The sequence below is a fragment of the Athene cunicularia genome (assembly GCF_003259725.1).
Source record: "Athene cunicularia isolate RWA chromosome 3 unlocalized genomic scaffold, athCun1 chr3_part1, whole genome shotgun sequence".
Taxonomy (NCBI): domain Eukaryota; kingdom Metazoa; phylum Chordata; class Aves; order Strigiformes; family Strigidae; genus Athene; species Athene cunicularia.
In genome coordinates, this window is record NW_020799097.1 from 49,399,294 (window position 1) to 49,420,183 (window position 20,890).

The 20,890-nt window shown below is 42.5% G+C and overlaps 1 protein-coding gene across 1 annotated transcript in view; it reads right to left on the bottom strand.

The window, feature by feature from the left end:
* Positions 1–795: 795 nt before the first annotated feature.
* SCML4 (Scm polycomb group protein like 4) overlaps positions 796–20,890 on the bottom strand; it is a 46,712-nt gene continuing 26,617 nt past the window's right edge. Inside the window, exons 5-7 of the mRNA XM_026845510.1 lie at positions 14,775–15,041; positions 6,017–6,162; positions 796–960 (exon numbers count right to left, since the gene is read on the bottom strand). Coding sequence (XP_026701311.1) covers positions 835–960; positions 6,017–6,162; positions 14,775–15,041 — 539 coding nt within the window. The 3' untranslated portion in view covers positions 796–834. The remainder of the gene's footprint in view (positions 961–6,016; positions 6,163–14,774; positions 15,042–20,890) is intronic.

The window sequence follows — 20,890 nt, forward strand, 5'->3', positions numbered from 1 at the left end:
TGTCAGAAACACTCTCTGCATTTGGGCTTTTCTTGAATTAATTATCTGTAAACGGTGACGGGCTTATCCTGCTGGGAGCCTGCGATTCCTTGTCGGTGTTTATAGATGTGCTCGACAGGAGAGTCGTGATGGTCAAAGCTCATCAGACAGAAAGCACCATGGCATCAGAGCTCTAGCCTCAAATATATTAGGGCTGCTCCCTCTAGTGGGAAAAAGTACTTTAGCTGCAAAAAAACCTTTTCCCCATATTTTCTTTTTTTAAAAAAAACTTTCTTTTTTCTTTTTTTTTTTTTCTTTTCTTTTTTTTTTGTTTTTTTTAACTGAAGAATTCAAGTTTTCCAGATAGTGCAAGACATGCGGCAGTTCCCGTCAGATAACAGGTGACCAAACGCTGTGTTTTCCAGCCCTTGAGCGTCGGTGGTGGAGCTGGAGCCCAGCCAACGCAGGTCAGCGATTACTTCTCTGAGGCAGACCCATGGCAAGTGAGGAGCTCTTGCTTAGTCTTCCAGCAGTCCTCAGCATATAGCCTAGCTGTGTTTGGTTTTGATTTCTCACTTCTGATTACAAAAATAGGACTTACTATAATCATAATAATATTAATGATACAAAATAATTATTGTAATTATATACTTTTTGGCAAATCATTAACACAAAGCAGCCCAAAAGAGCCCACTGGATTAAAAATAGGTGACAATGCAGAAATGTTAAAAAAGACAAAGTCTTTGTTAAAAAAGAAGGAAAAAAAATCTGCAAATGAATGCATTTCTGTAAGGCAACATGTTACCTTTAGTTTTCTGTCTAAATTTAGGTCAGGTTCTGTTGTTCAAGAAGTTGTTAGAACTTGGATTGCTTGAGCTTATCAATGTGGTAACACAGTTTCAGTGCAGGTCCCAGTTTCAGCCCCAGGTATTTCATGATCATGTCACTTTTCAGCAGCAACAAAGCATTGCCATCAATCTCCTGATTTCAAAAGAGAGAAAGAGAATAAAAATGTATTAACTCCCTTCCAGTGCTGTGTCCTGACACATTAAACAAGGTGAATCAGAAACAGCATGTCTTTTAGAGTAGAGCTAGCTAAAATGTCATGCATTTTGAAATTTCATTTAAGAAATTGAAATCTGCAGTTTGATAGAAGGAAATTCTAAAGGAAGTGTTATTCAAATAATACGTCATTCTTCAAGGCAGTATACGGTTTGTCTAGGTTTTCAGTTATTTTGCAATTAAAACATGAGGATTATTTTAAAAATCAGGGTTACTCTAAGCTCAATTCTGAGAAAAGCTATTCAGCCTTGAAAGAAAGGAATGAGTGACAGAGTGAGAGAGGGAGGTGGCCTTATGAACTGCTAATAGTGCACCTCTGAATCTCAGTTTCAGCTTTATCCCTGGTTATCTTCATGTTTCACATATCTCCACTACACTTGATATATATCTGTTTCTTTTTCTTAAATTGAAAGATAGTAGTAACTTATTTCATTGCATTTATTAATAAAATTTGTTCAAATTTAATTTAACCCTCATGTAAGTGGAGGAAATTGTCACCAACTTCATTTGTTTATCCCAGACTCACTGGCTTGAAAACCTTTTGAAATGACAGAGTTCTGTACTGAGCACAGAGTAGCTTGTGTGCACAGAGAAACAGACTCTGTTTTACTATGGACTGTAAAACACAGAAGATTTCAGCTGTCCTTCCTTGGATCCTGAGCTTGTCTGTTTTTTCTGACTATTCTAGAACAACTGCTAAAAAATACTACCCCTCCCCGCAGTCTCCACCACACTTACACAATCAGAGCTAAAACATAACTAGTGCTGTGGGTGTATGCATACTTACACACGTGCACTAGTGCTGTATATATTGTATTCCATGATTTTGATGGTCAGGTCTTTCTTCTGTGATCCATTACCTACTAATTAAGCAATACTATGGATCCTCATTTGCCCTGATCATTATTATTCCATTCAGTAGGTGATTTAGCTGATGAGCAGTTAAGGTCACTTTCTGATTAACTCAATCAATTAATGCTCTTCATTTTGCATCCCCCACACTATCCATAATAGAAACTCTCTTTACCCTCCCCTCCCTCCTTCCCATTATTTTAAGGAAGCTAAGAGAAAGTAAGAATAAGTATTACATTAATATTTGCATAAGAAAGAAAAACAAACTCCTGGAACTGTGATGCCATAGGGTAAAAACACTGTCAACGGTTTGGTGCAGAGGCAGCTGTTTCTAAATGTTGAGCTCAGCATTTTATTATTTCCTTTATTATTACTGTGTAGGGGTCAAAATTAAACTCCATGACAAGAGTATGCCAGAGGGAGCATTCATATCCAATTAAATATCCCATATTAGCCATGTCCCTGTGCAGATTGTTGGCTTGACTTCTCTCCAGTATTACTGTGTCAGCCCTTTTAAAAAATAATTTTAAAAAGAAGGATTCTGTAGCATGGTCCCCAAGTCTGCAATAGTCCCACCAGAAGATCTTGATCCAGATCTGGAGCTGGTAGAATTCGGTGCTATCAACACAATTTGCTTTTTTCACATGAATTGAGATCTGGCCCACTGCAAGTTAGAATATTGCAGAACATTGCCATGTTCCTGCAAGGGAATGGGAGCAGCAAATGTATGAGCTGCAAGGTCATGATACAGGGGGTATAAACATACAGCTTTCACCTGCAGGAATGAAGGTGATTTTATCTGCAAGAATGAATCTGTTCGTGCTGGCTTCTTGCATCACTTTTTCTGAGGATACTGCCCAAAAAGCAGAGTAGCCTCTAAACAAACTGTGTGCCATGCAAACAGGAATTGCACTTGGCCGTGGATGTCCTCCAGGATGAGGCTTTTAATGAGAAAGACGAAAGTCCCTATCTTCATAGGTGTTTAAGCACCTAGTTCTGTGTAAAATCAACAACTTCAGGACCTATATCCTACTTGATATATATATATATATATATATATATATATATATATATATCCCTTCTTTTGTATTCTGCAATCTCATGGACACCAACCCTGGTAAGTCCACCACCTGTGACAGGAGTGCAGCGAGTGGCAGCTTGGCGGTCAGTGCTCAAATATTCGAGATGAAGCTCTAGAGAAAGATGCATGTTCACAGTGCTGGTGTCTAGTGCTGGCAGAGACAGGTTGCTATTTGAATAAATTGGATTAATTATATTAAACTCAAAGGTTTTTGTCTCCTTCATACATGCATTTGCCAATCACTGGCCATAAGTAAACTGTCAGACCGTAACATTGATTTGATCCCTCTCAGCTTGAGTCTTCTACCTGCTAATTCCCTGTGTAACTCTTTCCCCTCCTCCATTTCCCTTCCCCCAGCCTTTCCATCAAGTCTTTCTAGCAAGTCTCTCTTGCTGAGAGAGCTCTGCATGGGGCTCTCATGCAGTTCCACTGTGAGGTCCCTGCCAGGCTGACAGCTCCTTTGCATGAAGCCAAAAGATCTATCAGCTACAGTCTCAGGTCTCCTTGGCACAGAGCCCTGGTGAGAGAGCAGGGAACAGCAGAGGGGAGGTAGCAGGTATTTCACGGTCTTTGTGGACATTCTCAGAAGCCGCCTCTGACAAAGCTCCTGGGATGTCTTGGCAAGAGGGAAAGCTTCTGCTACTGGTGGGAAGAGCAGAGACAGAGCCAGGTCATCCTGCAACAACTATTGCAGTAGTGGAGGGTGTGGGATGCACCTCGTTACTGCGTGCTGGGGCACCTGGCTGCAGGGGCTGAGGTCAACAACTAAATGGCTTAGTATAGCAGTGAGAAAGAGCACTACCTGCATGCAGGATACCTTCCCCAGCCTCCTCTGCCGGGTGGTCCCACCACCCTCTCCCTCCCAGTGTCATACCTCTGATGAGCTGATTGCCAGTGCAAGGATTTCAGGTGATAGCTGGGCCTTGTCAATGACAGTAAGTGCTTCTAAGTAAATTATGCACCTGCTTCATAGAAAGATTGAACATAGAGGAAGATATGGCTAAGGTTAATGGACTAATCACTTGTCTCTCACCCCTGGGGTCTCCATGCTAATCCAGATGAGATTTGAAGGCTGAAAAATTGCAGGGACATATATAACTCAAAGATGTAATTGAATTGAGTTGTGTGGTAATCTTACCCAAGTTCTCACACCTATGGCATATTTTACAAGGAAACCAATGATAAGTAGAGCCCATGGGTTCCGGGTGTTCAACAAAGGATGACAGGGACAGTCTTTAGGGACAATTTAACCTGATCTCTTGGTCACAGAGCAGCTGGCTCATGACTGTCTGGAGTGTGTCATTACCCTGTTGCTAAATAAGAGCATGTTGTGCCATCCTTTGCTATAAATAGAAACTAGACAAAAATGGTGCTTTTGCAATGTCCATATTTACAAGATGAACTTTAAATGTTGGTTTTCCTTGGCATGTACCTTTATGCCTCAGGCCATGGCAATTCTCTCTCCCTTGCATGAAGAGTTTTCTATTGATGCACATCCCCTTCCGATAGTCTCAAAAACTCATCCTAAAGCAAGTTCTTTTAAATCTGAAGGTGACTTGTTTATCTGCCCGGTTACCTACATGGCCATCATGTTTTCATTATCAGTTTCTAAGGCATATCTGACTTTGCAGAAGGCAGACAAAGTAGGTTGGCACCTGACCTGTAATTGCAGATTTGGTCTTAACACCTCTGTGTCTGCTCTGTTATTCTCATCCCACCGACCTGTTTGCAAAAAGGCAGATGGCCTCAGTACCTGCCTAGGGTGAGCAGACACCAAGGCCTGTGTTCTTCATTTTCATCTGCTCCTCAGCCACCTCCTCTCCTCAGTATCTGGAAACTCTGCATCCAGGGTGTAGCTGGAAGGGCATCGGTTGTCTCCCTCAGCTCTTGTCCGCAGTCCTGCATTCCCACTCATCCCTGCTGGCACATGGGCAAGGGGTGGGACCTGGTGATCAAGCCCTTTCACTTTGCAACCTGAGGTGCTGTTCAAGAGTCAGAGCTGGGGAGTTCTTGTTTAGACCTAGGTCCAGGCACTTATATTCAAAGCTATGACCTCCAGCTGAACTCAGACAAGTCATGTTTAGGGTAAAATCCATTTTCATAGCCAGGCTGAAATGGTCAAGAAGAGATGGAGGAGGAGGAGGAGGCTGAAGATGCTGTTAGATGCGTTGGTGCCAACTCCATATATAGCAGCAGAATAAGAAACTCCAGATCAGATGTGTGTTTACAGTCTTCCCCTTTACTAATTAAGGATAATATCATTTTCACCACTGGAGATTGCCTAGAAAAAGCAACTATCATATTCTCCAGTGAGTCAGCAGGTCTTAAATTTGGTTATGTAGCTACATAATACTGAGGGGAAAAGGATTAAAAGTTTAGTTGTTTTGGGTTGCTAATGCTAAATATCTAGAGGTACATAAAAAATGCTCTTCAGAGAAGAATCATAGGTATCCTGGGAAGAAATTGTCATTGAGACAAAGCTTTTTTGTGCCAATCTGACAATGAAAAATGAGCACCACATCCTCAGTGCTTTCTCTTAGGCTTGGCATAGAAAAAATTTACACTGGCGTAGTGGGGAGCAAATAGTGAGTGTTTTCTAAAGACATTGTTAGAGTCTCCCCATTGAAGGATAAATAGACTAGACTAGACTAGAAATTTCAGTCGAAAGGGACCTACAATGATCATCTAGTCCAACTACCTGACCACTTCAGGGCTGACCAAAAGTTAAAGCATGTTATTAAAGGCAATATCCAAATGCCTCTTAAACACTGATGGGACTGGGGCATCAACCACCTCTCAAGGAAATCTATTCCAGTGTTTTACCACCTTCTTGAGTAATAAGTGAGCATTCTTCAGCCCAAACACCCCAGCGGTGCTGAACTCCTTGCAGGGCCTTGTGTTCAACCTGGCCGAGCACAAACACTGCCTAGAGCAGCCAAAGCTATCTGAGGCAGGTGCATGACGTGTACTGGCTGTCTCTTGGGACTGACCATGCTCTTGGCTTGAATCACCCAGAAGCAGTAAGGGCAGCCTTCTACATACGTGTTTTCTGAAGAGCTCCACGTGGGGACCTAAAGCATGAGGGTCTGCATCCTTCACAAACAAAACCACGTCATCCACCGTCCAGGTCAAAGGATTCTTGCTTGATGGCCGAGCTGCATCTTGTTGTTCTGGTGAAGGACTTGAGGCTATTGGTACAAAAAAGCCCACAACACCGCATTACAATGGCACACAGAGGTTTCCTTGGTTTGTGAGTGTTTAGGGCTATGGCAGCCTCACTGTGACATTGGACATTGGATCTGTATGTGCAAGTATCAGCCTGAGATGGTGGGGTGGGGAGAGGAGGGGACTTGGAGCAGTTTCTGATCTGACTGCTTATCAGGAGACTTGATCCCAGCTGGTGAATTGCGTTAAAAAACATGAAACCCTCAGGTTCCTGCTGGGGAAGGAAAAATGTGCCAGCTGCCAGGCTCTTAAACCGAGCTGCCCCTGCTGTCTGATCTGCAAGCAGCGGGGATCTTGGCTCAAGAAGACACCACCCTCCCACCTGGAGAGAAGATGCTTCAGCACTAAACAAAGGAGTTTGCCATTGAATGCGAAGGCTAGAGGATAAAATCAGGATTGAGCAAACAGCATTTTTTTTTCTTTGTGTTCAGATATTCAGACTTATCTTAGAGCTTAAAGGAAAGTTTCTAGTCCATCTCCTCCTAATCTTAGGCTCTCACAAAGCTGATGGTCCCCAATGAATGCCTATTTGGAAAGCTACTAAAACACGCGAAGATGAACATTGCACATGTGACTTTTTAACGGTATAAACCTTGGATGATTTAAGGTCACTTTGGCTTGCTGTAGCTTTAAATCAAGTGAATAAAGGCACATTGGAATGAAAGTGCATTTATGTTTTTATTCTTAGTCTCTGCAGAACTATAAATCTAAGCCTCCACATGAATATAATTTGCATCCCCACTTATGCTGCTTCACTGTTACAAGAACTGTGTTATGCTAGGTTACAGGAAGCTGTTTAAATTTGTTTATATCCAGACCAAGCAAACTTTGCATTAGCAGGCAGCAGCACACAGGTGTATAAAATGTTAACTTGCCCAGATCTGCTCATCTCTTTCTGTTAAGGCCCAATTTTAAATGAGAGAGATGCAAATGGTAAGCAAGCAGACACTGCAGAATACAAAAAAAAAAAAAGAAACAGAAGAGGGCAAGTAGAGAGAGACCACAGATACCTAAACTGGGTCCTGGAGAAGCCCCAGGTAGCCAAGAGGGTGATCAGAGCTGCTGAGAGAAGAGCTGAGCTCTCCAGAGAAATACTGAGCTTATAGAGACAGGTGAAATGTATGAGAATTCCCATGCATGACTCAAAACACGATCCTAATGCATGCTGAGTAAATGTAGTGGGCTGGGTGTGGGCTTATGTAGATTGTCATTCCATTGACTTCAGTAGAGCTGTGCTGATCAATATTAGATGAGGCTCGGCCCATATATGCCCAATAACAGTTTTATGTGCATATTGGTGATTTTTTTTCTTGCTGCCATGCACATCTTATGGTATAATGTAATGAGGTATATTTTGCAGTTACAAAAGATGAACTCCAGAAAGCAGCAGAGCTATGAATGTGCAAATCTGGTCAATGGGCTTCATAATGGGATGTGATGTAAATATCATGATAATTACACTCTCATTTGCTAAGTCACTGTTCTGGATATAAAGGACAAGGAATAGCCGCAGGTCCTCTTAATTAGACAGCGAGGATTGGTGTTCATATGGACTCAGGCGACCCTGAGCTCCACTCACAGAATAAATGCAATACACAACGGTACAGACACCATCTGGAGCCTTTGGCATGAGACGATGAAGACAAAGAGTGCAAAATGAGCAGGGTAATGTTGGACAACCCCTGGTTCATCAGTATCATCAAGTAACTTTGTCAGTGACAAGTGGAAGAACTGAGACTTGTCTTGGAGCCAGAGGGGTATTTCTCCCCTACCTGATCTGCTGATGGTCTGGATGCCAGCTGATGTGTGGAGTTATCAGGCACCTTGGCACCTCAAACCAAAGGTTAGGGAGAAAAAGAGGCTTTCACAAACCAGCCAGAAAATAGAGGGGGGAGAGACAGATTTGGCCGTGCCTAAAGGATTGCAGAAGTTTCTATGCTACTGTCATAACATGGTCGGGAGAGATGTGCCACTACTCAGGATCACATTTTTTTCCCTTAAATTTGTATGAATGTAAGGAAAGCCCAGGGGCTTCAGCCTGGGATTCACACTGGGCACAGAGAGAGCAGCCTCCGGCCCAGTGACTCCTGCCTGCAACCCGCTGCTTCCAGAAATGCCAGGAAAGGGCAAAGGGGAACAGAGAGCCCTGAGAGCCGTTGGGAGCCTTCACAGGTATTGGAAATATCTATAATGAAAGGAAAGGGGAAGAAAAGGTTGAAATGACAAGGGAATTCTATTCACTCCTTCACAATCTAGCAATCAATAGCATAAATCTGATTTTTTAAAGACAAATGTATAAATGACCTTTCTAAAGAGACTGCATGGCTAGAACTCTTCCAGGCCCTAGCAGGTGAAGCTAACCCTTTCAAATCCCTACCTGAGGTATAATACAATAACATAAAAACAAGAATTATGTGTAGATACTAACTCTTCAAATATTGTTTTGTCTTTATTTACCTGCCTAGAATCAAGTCCTGGATTCTCTGCTGCTTTTTTATTAAGATGTGTTATTTTACTTGTGTGTAAGGGGCTACCTTTAAATATTGTTAGTAAAACTGGGATGCCACCACCTCACAGACAAACAGCTGGAAAAGTTAGTAGCTGGTGAGTCTGGAAACAATCTATTTTTCTTTATCTTTTAAAATGTATTTTGTTGTTTAATTTACTCTGGCTTTTTAACGTCATAGTTTATACATTTAAGTGTAATCTCTTTATGAAAGAAAATAAATCATTTCATGTCTACACAAAGGCACGGGGTTTGTTTCAATAGCATCACTTTGCTGAAACATTATAGTAAGCAGAAAAGTGTTTGATGGCAGAAGGGCAAGTACTATACATTTTTTCTTATCTGAAGGTATTCACACTTAACCTAAGAATTAGATAAATGGGGAAGTCTCGTGTCTCCCGGGTATCCTATGCCATCCTGTCATCAGAATTAATCAAGATGATAATGAATACTCAGATTACAAAGAGATGGGAGTGCTCGCGACCAATAATTATTTTTAGAGATCGTAATCTAGGTCAAATCCAATTTCCTGTTTTTGACAGGTGGCAAAAATTTGTCAAATTAATGGAATGGGATATGGAAATTTAGGTAATCAGAGGGAAGCTCTTCCCCCTCCTGCCTGAAGCAGTATTAGGGAAGGAGAATGAAGAGGTTCCTCTGCAGGGAAAAGTCTCAGGGCATCCCAGTCGAGACCATTGCCTGTGCAGAAACAGCTAGAGATACTGGGTCAGTGGCCAAAGCCTGACAAAGATGATGGAAAGACATGGTCTGGCTTCTTTTCTCTGCCCCCCTGCCTCTTGCCTTGGACCTTACTGAGAAGGAGGATGGAGTGAGAGAAAGCCAATGCCCAAATGGCTGCAGAGGCATGACAAGGAAATCCGATGCTAAAATGGAGTTAAACCTGCAAAAGAAGGAAAGATAAATAACAGACTCCCTAAATATGTTCTTGGCAAACAAACAGAGCCCAGAGGGAGTACGGTCATTGATAGATAAGAGTGGAAAGTGAGTGACAGATGAACTTTAATATTGCTGTGGGCCTAAATGATTTCTTTGCCTCAGGGGAAGGGGGTGGGAATGAAATTTTAAAAGGTTCTCTCTGATTGCACTGGAGCAGATAATAAGGAGCAGCAAATCTACTGAAAGCAGAAGTAGAAGACCCTCAAAGATGCAGAGAAATAAGAATTATTTCACAAAAAAAACCCCATCTCCCACTATAAGCAAGGACAGGAGAAAGGCTTTGTAGAAGACACTTTTCTAAAAGTCTAGGGCACACCAAGCAGGAGAAGAGGAGCGGCATCAGAAAAGCATGTGTGTGGGAGAACACAATTCCAGGGTATTTATGAGTGCAGAGGGGTTTGATGAGCCACGATCAGCAGAAAGCTGTGGAAAGAAGATTGGGCTTAGCACATCAATTTGCACTGGCAAGCACTTGCAGGAGATGCCATGTGCCACCCGGCTGGTGGCCTCAGCCCCGTGGCACAGCAGAGCAGAGCAGAGTCCCTGTCCCACCAGCGAGGCGGCTGCTCCCGCTCCCGGCACAGCATGCACTGCCTGGGCATGCACCATCGCAGGTGCTCCTCCACTCGCTGCGAGAGCAGCCCGGCATCCAGTTGCATGAGATGTGGCCTTGGGCTGGCATTAAATATTTATTTGTTTGGGGTTTTTTTCTTTCTCTGCCTCTCTTTTTCATGGGAAAAAAAAAAAAAAAGGCAGCTCACTGGAAGCATCAAAACTTTAAGGCTGTTAATGTCCTCAAAAATTAACAGGCAGGCTGTGTTTGCCGAATAAGTGGTACCCAGCACTGAGCCCCGCAATGCCATCAGCAGCTCTGCTGCCACTGCCTTGGGGAGGTGCTGGATCTGGCCCCCGCATGGTGCTTGCAGCATTATTCTGGAAAAAGCAAAACTTCAAACCCTGCGCCCCCAAATGTTTTCAGGAAATAAATATATCAGTAAGCAGGATTGCGTCTTCAACAAAAGCCCTCAGGTAATAATAATTAACTGCTAATATTGGATAATAAAATCTACATAAAAATAATAAGCTACAGGGCAAGGTTAAGGTTATTATATTGTGGTTGAACATGCAATTCTTCATACTTGGAATAAAGGCTTTGTTTGTTATGTAAGCAGGCTTGGAAAGGTTTATGATGTCCTTGACTTCCTTCCCTGATTTAAGAGCTTCAATTTGGCAAATGATGACAGGAAAGTACATGTTTATCTGTTAGCAGCCCCAACTGGCTTTCTGAAATTAGATTTTTTTGTTTGTTTGTTTGGAATTTTTTAGCATAATCATGAAGAATTAGGCATCAAGCTTCCAATCGCATTAATGAGAGCTTTGAGGTTTAATCTCATCCATTCCGCTTGAAAGACATGTTCTGCTATGCACAGAGATATGTTTTATGGTTATGGTTTTTTCCATATTTGCCCACCATGACAAATAAGGCAAGCTATTTTTCAAAACTATCATAAATAAAGAGGATTGGTTTGAGGTGTCAGAGAGAAATTATTCCTCTTTTTAATGAGTCCTGCCCATCCCTGCCTTGTAAGTATGCAAACTGAGGAGGATAAGAACAGAAACTGGCATGCGCCACTTACTTACTCATCTTTGCTCACTTACGATTCAGCAGCATATAAATTATCCCTAGAAAGAGGAATAAAACACGCAGAAACATCGTAGTGAAAGTGCAGATTCCAAAGACCTTTGCAAGAGAGATTTTGCAGACAGTAATCAAACTCCAGTGTGGCTGCACTAAGACAATTGCAGAAAGATGTGTATTTTAAAAGACTGGGATTGCCAGTAAAAGTGGGAACTGCATGGTGTGTGAAAGTATGATAGCTGCAAAGAAATACAGTCCCTAATTTTAAGGAGGAGCAGGCAGTGCTTTGTAGGACTCTACAGTTAGAATTCTTGTGTTACAGAGCTGATGCTGTCACAAAGTATGAGATGAAGCCAGGCTGTGACTAGAGACAGCAGAGTTTCTTTAATGCTAGAACTGATATTGTAATGAATCTGTGGGCACCTTGACTTCATGGATGCCACTATGTTGCACATCACAGCCACTGAAAATTGCCTGGCTGTGTCTGAGAGCAAACGCCTCTCCACTGCCTCAGAGGACCCAGCTCCTGCCGTGGACTGTGGAACACTCTCTGCTGAAGGCTCCAGAAAGCAGCGGAGTGGATCAGAGTAAGGATGATGGATGGTGGTGGCACAGACATGCACTAGCCATTTGTGCTGATGTAGTCGTGCATATTGGTAGAGCACAGGGGATTGCTATTCCTCCTGTCGGAGACCTTGACAGCAAACCCATCTCCATATGCACCTTTATGGCAGACCCTAATCTATAATGGATGATAATGGGACTAATAAATTGTTAATAATTATAAATCATCAATATCAACAGATTAATAACTGTTTTCATTGTGTTCACTGCATAACTGTCAGTTTTAGGGAGCCTTTACTGTTGAGCTGGCCAAATATCCCTGAGGTCCCAAATGAGCTAGTCTTTGCAAGTGTCAGATGCATGTCAATGCTAAGTGGTTTTGGGATGAGTCCTGTTACCCTGAAGTGTCATATGTAGCAGCTTAAAGTCACCTCTAACTGCTTCAAAGACAACCAAGTATCACAGGTGCCAGTCCAAAAGCAATCTCTTCTTCCTCTTTGCTCCTCAAAGTGCTTTAATATGTTTCAAGCTAGAGATATATAGGAATCTGCAAAGACTATTGCATGACCACTGCATGACTTTTCTAACACAGGGAAACAGTGGCATTCACAGACAGAGACAAGAAAGGAAAGTCATTCAGATAAGCAAGCCTAAGGACCTCTGATTTTACACTTCAGTCCCTTGAATATAGTTTCAAACCCCTGATACCCAGGCTTTTCTCCACATAAACAAATTTTTAAGTACAGGAACTCTACCACAGTATTTTGTGGATGCTGAAAAAGCACAAAGTATTCAATAAGCCATTGGGTGATTCAGGGAAGAAAAATCTATGAAGGGCTACTAAATATGAATCCACCACTTCTGGTTCAGGAAACACTTGAGCCACAAATTTCCGAAGGTGGAGAGGGTAGTGGGGAAGCACCATCATCTCTGGACTGATCTCTTTCCTGGGGGTGTGCTGCTGTCTCATGCTGGAGACGGGATGCGCGGCTAGGCAGACCTTTGCTCTGAACTGCTCTGACCCCTATACAAAGAGATAATGACTGATCCCAAGCAGAATGATAAAGATTTTCAAAGCAAGCAACAACATTGTTAAATCTTAGCTTCTCACAGCTGCCAACTAAAAAGCTTGACGAAAGGGTCCCAGTTCTGCTAGGAGGCTCTAGGGAAGCAGTGGGAGAGAGGAAAATGATTCCTGTGCACAGTAAGCCTCTTGTCCTCCCAGCACCTGATTATGCCAACCCGAGAGGCACTGAACAAGATCTGAAAGAAAGGGCTTTTCATTTCCTTTTCTTTGTAACTGAGGCCCCCAGTTCTTAGTGACAAGCTTTTACAAGTTGTTTGCAGTAGTACATTTCTATGCTATCCACTTTGCTTTGAGTAAAGTTGACTCTGTAAGTAAAGAAAAAATAATGATGAGAACTGAACAATTATGTGTGGTCTGTATAATAGAGTAACACAAGGGTAAACTAGGGAAACAAGTGTGTGAAAATAATAGCAAAAAGTGAGTGATGGTTTTGAGTAGGTACTGAACATTATAGAAAGTAAACTTAGATAAAGAAATACAAGTATAAATACTGGTAATACATATTTGGGAAGAATAATATTCTAAAATATTAAATAGTGAAATGACAAGAAATAATACAGGCATTGGGGAGGTGAGGGATGTAAAGGAATTATGCAAAGATCTGCAGCTACAAGAAAGAGGTCCTGGGGTGGCTACTGAGCAACAATATGCAGAATCACTTGCAGCTTCCAGGAGAAATGCAGGGGCAGAAAGACAGTATAAAGAGCTAATGGTAGACAAAGGGGCTAGGGGAACCAGCAAGGCTTCTGCAAATATATCAAGATTTTTTAAAAAATAATAGTAGAATGGCAGTAGATTCCATTAATAAATGAGGAAGGGAAAGAAATTAATGACTTAAAAATGGCTGAGACACTCAAGTCCTTTGTTAGATCTATCTTCAAGATGAAAAATGCATAAACGAAGTTTGAATAATTAGTAAAGGGTGAAGACACAGTTGGAATCACTACTGATAAAGACCTCTTAATGGAGAACTTGGAAAATGCAAACAAAGACAAAGTTAACGGAAGTTCAGGGAATTATCTAACCCATTTGATGAATCCAAGTCATTTCTAGAGAAAAAAAAAAGTGTCATGGCTAATAGAGAATATTGCTAATGGGCAGAGTGACCGACCCAGCAAACATAAATCCTAGCAGGGTAACTGGACAAAATTACAAAGAGAAAAAAAGAAGCATTATTGAATGCAATGATTCCCATAGCATCCCTTGAATTTGCAGATAAACTTCTTGTCATTTTGCTTCCTGAAGGATAAAAGAGCTTTGAGCAGCAAGCTGGATGATTTCTAAAAATACATGTTTTGCTGGGCGGCCTTTTTTCAAGTAAAATCTGTCTTTGTTCATAATTAAAGGGGCAAGATGGATCACACAACTAGAAAGCAAAACCTTTTGCTAAAATGCTTTGAGGTAGGTACTAATATTTGGATTTGCTCTGCATCATACCTTGTACATAGCTGGTGTCCCACAAATAACAGGTACCTGCCTGTAGGCAGTATCAATCTTTGGGAGGAATGTCTCATATATTAATATTTATATGTGTAAGTCGATAATAACAGTTGTGATTGCTACACAATTATACATAATACATATGTTTACATAATTAATAACAGCATTAGAAAACATTCACCTTTTAACTTAATGATGAACGAATTGATTTTGTGTTTACATAGGTTATTATTTCTCCTTCTAAATGGAAGAGTGAGTGGTCTGGATGGATGTGAACCTAGAGCCACCTCACTAATTCTCCTGGGAATTTGGGAGTGAGTTAAGACTCCGGCATGGCACCAGCATAGCAACACACATTACTAAATGGAAGATGTTATATTACCACTTCTGTTTCCTTCAAGATAGGTCCCGTTCCTCATCGGGCTGGAGTTCTGTTGTCGCAGGGCAGTAGACGAGGATCCCCCTGAAGACATCTGGGCAGGACGATGGCTACAGGAGGAAGAGGAGCCTCCAGCAGGGCGTCCATCTGCAGGACTCTGCCGAGTGGCATACGTGGAGCCCATGCAACCAAAGGCAGAATCGGCAGGATCCATGCTGTACCGCTTCATGTTCACAGGATCAGCCAGGTAGTCCTCAGGTATGACTGTTTCTGCTCAGAAAGCCAAGACACAAAAGAAACATCAGTAAAACATAACCATTTTTAATTTGGCCCTTGAAAAAAATTTATATGTATATTTTCACTAAAATTCCCTTTTTTTTGGCAAAAAGTTTAACCTCGTTTCCAACTTTCTGTACAGACAGCTGGCTCCAGGAGGGGTCCTTGATGGGAATTAACAAATAATGAAGGGAAGCACAACCACTCAGAAGTCTGCAGAGTCACAGCAGGGAAACTATGGCTTGATGTGACTCATCCGCATCAGCTTACAGCATTATTCTTCATAAAGTCCTCGGCCACTGACTGGTGGATCCCAATTGTCTCATGGTGTTCCCCATATACCACTGAGACTGGAGGATTGTGCAGCTATTGTTTGCTCTGTCTTTCACTGAAAAAACACGAAAGTTGAAGAAGGCAGAGGAAGACAACAGGACAGAAGTTTGTTGGGTTCATAACACCTGGCAGCCAGTAGAAGGGAGTGAAGGTAATAAACCAAAGCATTCTGGCTGCAATTACTAAAATTAATCAGAAAATATCCTCAGCTGCAGACATCCATCAGGCCTGGTAGCCAGCAAGGAGAAGAGGCTTGATGGTTGACAAGCACACCCATGGTTTATCACAGGCAGGGATGTGTGAGTGAGTCACCCAGACCTGTCTCAGGTTCAGACACACGTGCCAGCATCATGGATGACTGCAAACCATTGCTCTGGTTCTCCTCCTCTGCACTGTACTTTGTACACTGTGTAGGAGATAAACACTTTGCTTTTCAGACTTCTCCCATTAAACCAGATTTTGCACTTACAGACCTATTTTAGATACCTATATTCCACTTTGGGGGTCTAACGCACAGGCATGAGGCAGGTCTAGCCCCATAATTTGCAGTACACAGACTTTTTTTGCCAGTTCCCCTCAGACCTAGGTCCAGGCCCATCATGTTCACTGTTTGGACTGCAATCTCTGTGTCATTGTCCTCCTCCAGCCAGTCCCAGTCTCCTCCCAACAGGTCTTAACAGCCCAGCTCTTCCTACTTGCCTTTTTTGTCTTCACAAAACATAGTCAAAGCTCTTCCTCCTCCTCATTCCCACTGCCATTCTTCCTGCAAAACCAGCAGTCCCTTCACCCAGCCCCAGGATCCTCTCCTCCACCACCATGACCACCACCACTGGGATACAAGCAGAGCCCCTGGAAACATCTCTGACAACCAAACCTTCACATAACCCCTACAAATACAGGCAACCTGTGTTTCAGAGATTCCCACTCTCACTGTGTGAAACTAGGTGTTCACATCTGGCAGGCAGGGAGACCCTAGATTAGGAAAGTGCCTCCCATTGCCCTATAATGTTTCTTTGAGCTGTTAAAAATGCCACTTTTCTCATCACGCGTAGTCTCCTCCAGAGACATCTGAGAAGGGTGAAATTACTCCCGTGGTGTTGCACATCTCCTTCCCTGCCTGAGCAACGGTCTCCCCCTGATGTGTTGTGTAGCCTTACTGAGTAACAGAAAGAATTTATGCTGTAATTTATGCTACAAGACTCAAATCCCATTGCTAATAGATGTTGAGGCTGTATATAATAGTTTTCCTTTTAATTTACATTTTTACTCTTTTCCTTTGAAAAAAACCCAAATCCTTGGCAGCTGTGTACAGTAGTTGATGTTAAACAAACATGATTTAGTTTGACAACTCAAATACTCAAGAGTTGTGTCATGCCAGCATCCTGGCTCATGTGTCAAGCCACAGCACAGATTTTTGTTACATGATTGACTGGCTTTTCATTTTCTTGCTGCTGTCTTTTAAAACTTTGTCCCATTCTGGGCCAAGGCTGGACTCTCCATAAGGCAAACATCAGCTCTGAAGGACAGTTGTAAATGTGAAGTTTCCTTGCTTTTGGGCCCTTGCTTTTGCAACTGCAAGTAATGTTCCTTTAGCAAGACTTTTTTTTTGCTTTAGATAATTTGGATTCTTAGAGCATGCATTCAGGTATCCTGCTGTTTTCTGCCAGGAATTTCTGTGCTTGATTCTCACACAAATACAGATAGGGTGTAATTCAATTGAATTCAACAGAGTTCAGCTAATGTAACACTAGCATAAGAGAAATGGGAATCAGGCACTCTGAACCTTTCTTCCTAACCTTCAACAGATGCCAAAATTGTATAGCAATTGAGCTAAATACCTTGCTTTTCAGACTCCTCCCAATAAACCAAAGAAAATCCAATCAAGCCTCCTCATTCAAAGGAATTTAATTACTGTGTAGAACACTTGCAATAAAAGCCTCTTATGCATAAAGAAGACAGCTCTTTCTGCAGCATCCTGCCTGCACTGCATGGAATAATTATCCCTCTTGTGAATCATTACCTCTTTATTCCAGGAAAAGAACTCTCTTTTAATATGATTACAATATGAAGAAGACACAGACTATCAAAACAACAAACAGCACATTAAAAGAGCCCTGCTAAATAAACAGTATACAACTTTTATTACTATGGATATAAATGACTCCAAAATTTGTGATCAGGCACCAGGGATTTTTTGACTCATGTCAGACTCTTACAGTAGTCTTTGTGAAATAAGACATGTGTGGGTGAAATCTCCCTGTGGAAGGAAACCCATGAGTTGTGTATGAGACTATGTCGAGGAGCCAGACACTGTCAGTTCTGTTCCTGACCCTGCCTAAGACTCTTCCCTTGATCTAGATCAATTTATTCCACATGTCTCTACTTTGGGCTCCAAAATAGGAGTAATGATGTCTATTGCCACAGTCCAAGCAGGAGCCTTCATTTATTACTGTTTGAAACATGCCCCAGTGACAAGTGCTCTGGGAATTTGAAAAGTCATATTCATGTCTTCATTGGACAGGGGAGAGCAGGGATCATCTCAAGCAACCAGGTTTCTAAGCAAGCCTTTTCAGAGCTCCTGATCTTCAAGTTGACATGAGCAGTCAGTAGATTACAAGAGCAACTCATCAAAGTCACCTCCTCCTGACCAAAAGCAGCTCAATGATGAAATGCAGGTCAGAGTTAGATTAGGAAAAAGGAGACTCTGCATTCAACTATGTGTGGTTACAGGTTTTAAATTACACAGTTTTAAAAAGGGCTGGTCAGCCTCTGTGCTCCCTGCTGACTGCAGACTGCTTTGTAAAACTGAGGAGCTGATGCACGTTGAGCACCATGTCTCTATGAGCCCATGCCCTGCAACAAGTTACCCACCCTCAGGAGAGACCCACATGGAGGAAGAAAGAGGCAGGCAGGTGCAGGGGACTTTCAGAGACATCCATTATGCCCCTGAGGGGTGATACAGTTCCCAGTGACACCTTAGGGCAGGAGAAGATATCTGCAGGAGAAGGCATCATGATCCCCCTCCCAGCAGCAGAGGAGGTGAAAGTGATGGGGGACTGTATGGGTTCATCCAGGATCAGTCACACCTGATCAACCTGGTTGCCTTCTATCATAAAGCAACTGGATTTGTGTCTCCCACCATATTCTTGCAACCAAGTTAGAACATTATGGTTGGGATGAGTGAGAAACTGGTCAGATGATCAGGCTTAGTGAGTGACAGTTAATGGCACCCAGTTAATGGAGGCCAGTAAAAAGTGTAATACTGCAGGGGTCTAACCTGGCATCCAGGTTTAGTCTCTGCTATACAAGACAGATACAGACAAATGCATGAGTTCATCAAAGGGCCATAAAGATGCCTGGCGCTGGGAGCATTTGCCCCATGAGGAGGGGCTGGGGGTCAGGGCTTGTTCAGGTTGGGGGAGAGGCAGCTTGAGGGTAGGAACCTAACAGCAGCCCCACAGAACCCATGGGGAGGTCACCAAGAAGATGAAGCCAGGCTGTTCACTGTGGTGCACAGCAGGAGCACAAGAGACAACAGGCAAATATTGAAATTAAATCTTCAGGCTGGATGCAAGGAGAAACCTTTTCCCCTTGAGCACAGCAGGGCAGTGGCAGAAGTTGCCTGGAGAGACCGTGCAGGCTCTGGCACTGGAGATTTTCTAGACCCAACTGGACAATGCCTGGTCTGACCACATAGCTGATCCTGCTTTGGATAAGGGATTGGACCAGAGACCTCCTGGGGTCTGGTCCAGTCTTCTGGTCCAGTCTTCTGGTCCCACATGAATTGTCCTCTAATCCTGTGACTGATGTCTTCTTCACTCCAAAAATCAGCCATAGAGGGTGGGAAAGGACTGTGGCAAAGGCTCGTGTGAGGGGTCCGGGACCCCTTACAGTGGCACAGGAGGCAGTGGGAGGGCTGGGCTCCACTATCCAAAACCCACAAAAGACTGTGGAAGCATTTTGTGGTCATATTTCTTCAGCTCCTTGTTAGTTTGTACCACAGAGAAGCTGCATGGATTGGGACACCACCAATGCATGAAAATATCTGCATTTTGTAACCTCCCAGAAGGCCTTGTAAAGTGTACAGCTTTCACAGCTCCTAATCCCACTTTGGCCAATTAGGGAAAACCATGTTTTCTAAGACGATAGAAGAAAATATAACTCTCTACTGAGGTTTAAAATGCAACAGTTTCATAAATCTGTAGCTTAGCTCTTCTGTATTCTGTCACACTCCTGTATTTTATTTTCTAGGTAGTCAGCAGAAGGGCACACACTAGTAAGAAATTAGTACACAATTTTTTAAAGCAGGATTTATGAGAAAGCTGCTTCGAGCCGTTCCTTTGAGCACAGTAGTCTCTGTTACAACTCTTCACCACCCTGAGATGCTCAAGCAATTTTGGCATAGTTTTCCTTTCCATTAATGGTCTACAGGCATCTGGATTGAAAAGCCCAAGGCTGTTACATCCAGTATACATTAAAATGAAGCAAAGGAGAAGAGAAAAAAAACCAAACAACTGCTTTCTCAATTTAAAAATGCACATTTTTTAACTGAGTTTCTTTAAAGTAGTAACCTGTATGGTTCCTAATCAAATTCCTGAAGATGGGTCAGCTGAGAGTTAAAACAGCATGAGAACCTGCATCTCACATCAGAGCTGTGCCGCAGACCTCTGGAGTGACCTTGGTCAGGTCATCAGTCATCTCTGCACCCCAGTTCTCCATTAGGATGAAGAAAAACACTTGTCTCACCTCTATAACATACTAAATCTTTTGCCTTGGCTGTATCTGTATGCCACTACAGCATGCCACATGGATGCATACTGCATGTGTGAATGACCTTTGGTAGTGTCTGGGAATAGACACTCCAGAAAGACAAAAAAATTATGTCTCCCATTGTGCATTAGGAAAGCAAATGAAAATCAATTTCAAGTCAAGCAGGAAATGAAGAAGAGTGTATACCCAGGAAACATGATCCTTAGCTGACGTTTTCCTGAGCAGATCTAATCTCTTGCTTTTTTTTTTTTAATCTTAAAAAAAAAAAAAAAATCAAACAAACTTATTCTGCTAAAATGTCTCCTATAGGTAAAAGTTCTTTCTTAAGAGACACTCTCTAGTCTTCCTTCTCTCCTCTTCTCCCAGGCCAAGCACATCTTGTGCCACTTTCCTCACCTGCTGCTGCTCCCACATCACTTCTTGTGTTATATCCCTCTCTCCCTTTACCTGTCTCAGGCTTCCTTCCCTTATATCCACCTCCTGCTCCTCCCTCTATTCTTCTCCATCATCTCTTCCTACTGCTTCTTTCGTCATATTCCCACCATCTTGACTTCACTCTAATGCTGCTTTCCCACACCAGCAGCATCACCCTTTTCCCATTTTGCCAGCTCTTTTCCTATCTCCCTTTTCTATTTTCCCTTCTCCTGCACTGCTGACCTACGTAGCCATTTCTTCCCCAGGCTGTTCCCCTTCCATCCATATCACACATTCATTCATTCATTCATTCATTCATTCATTCA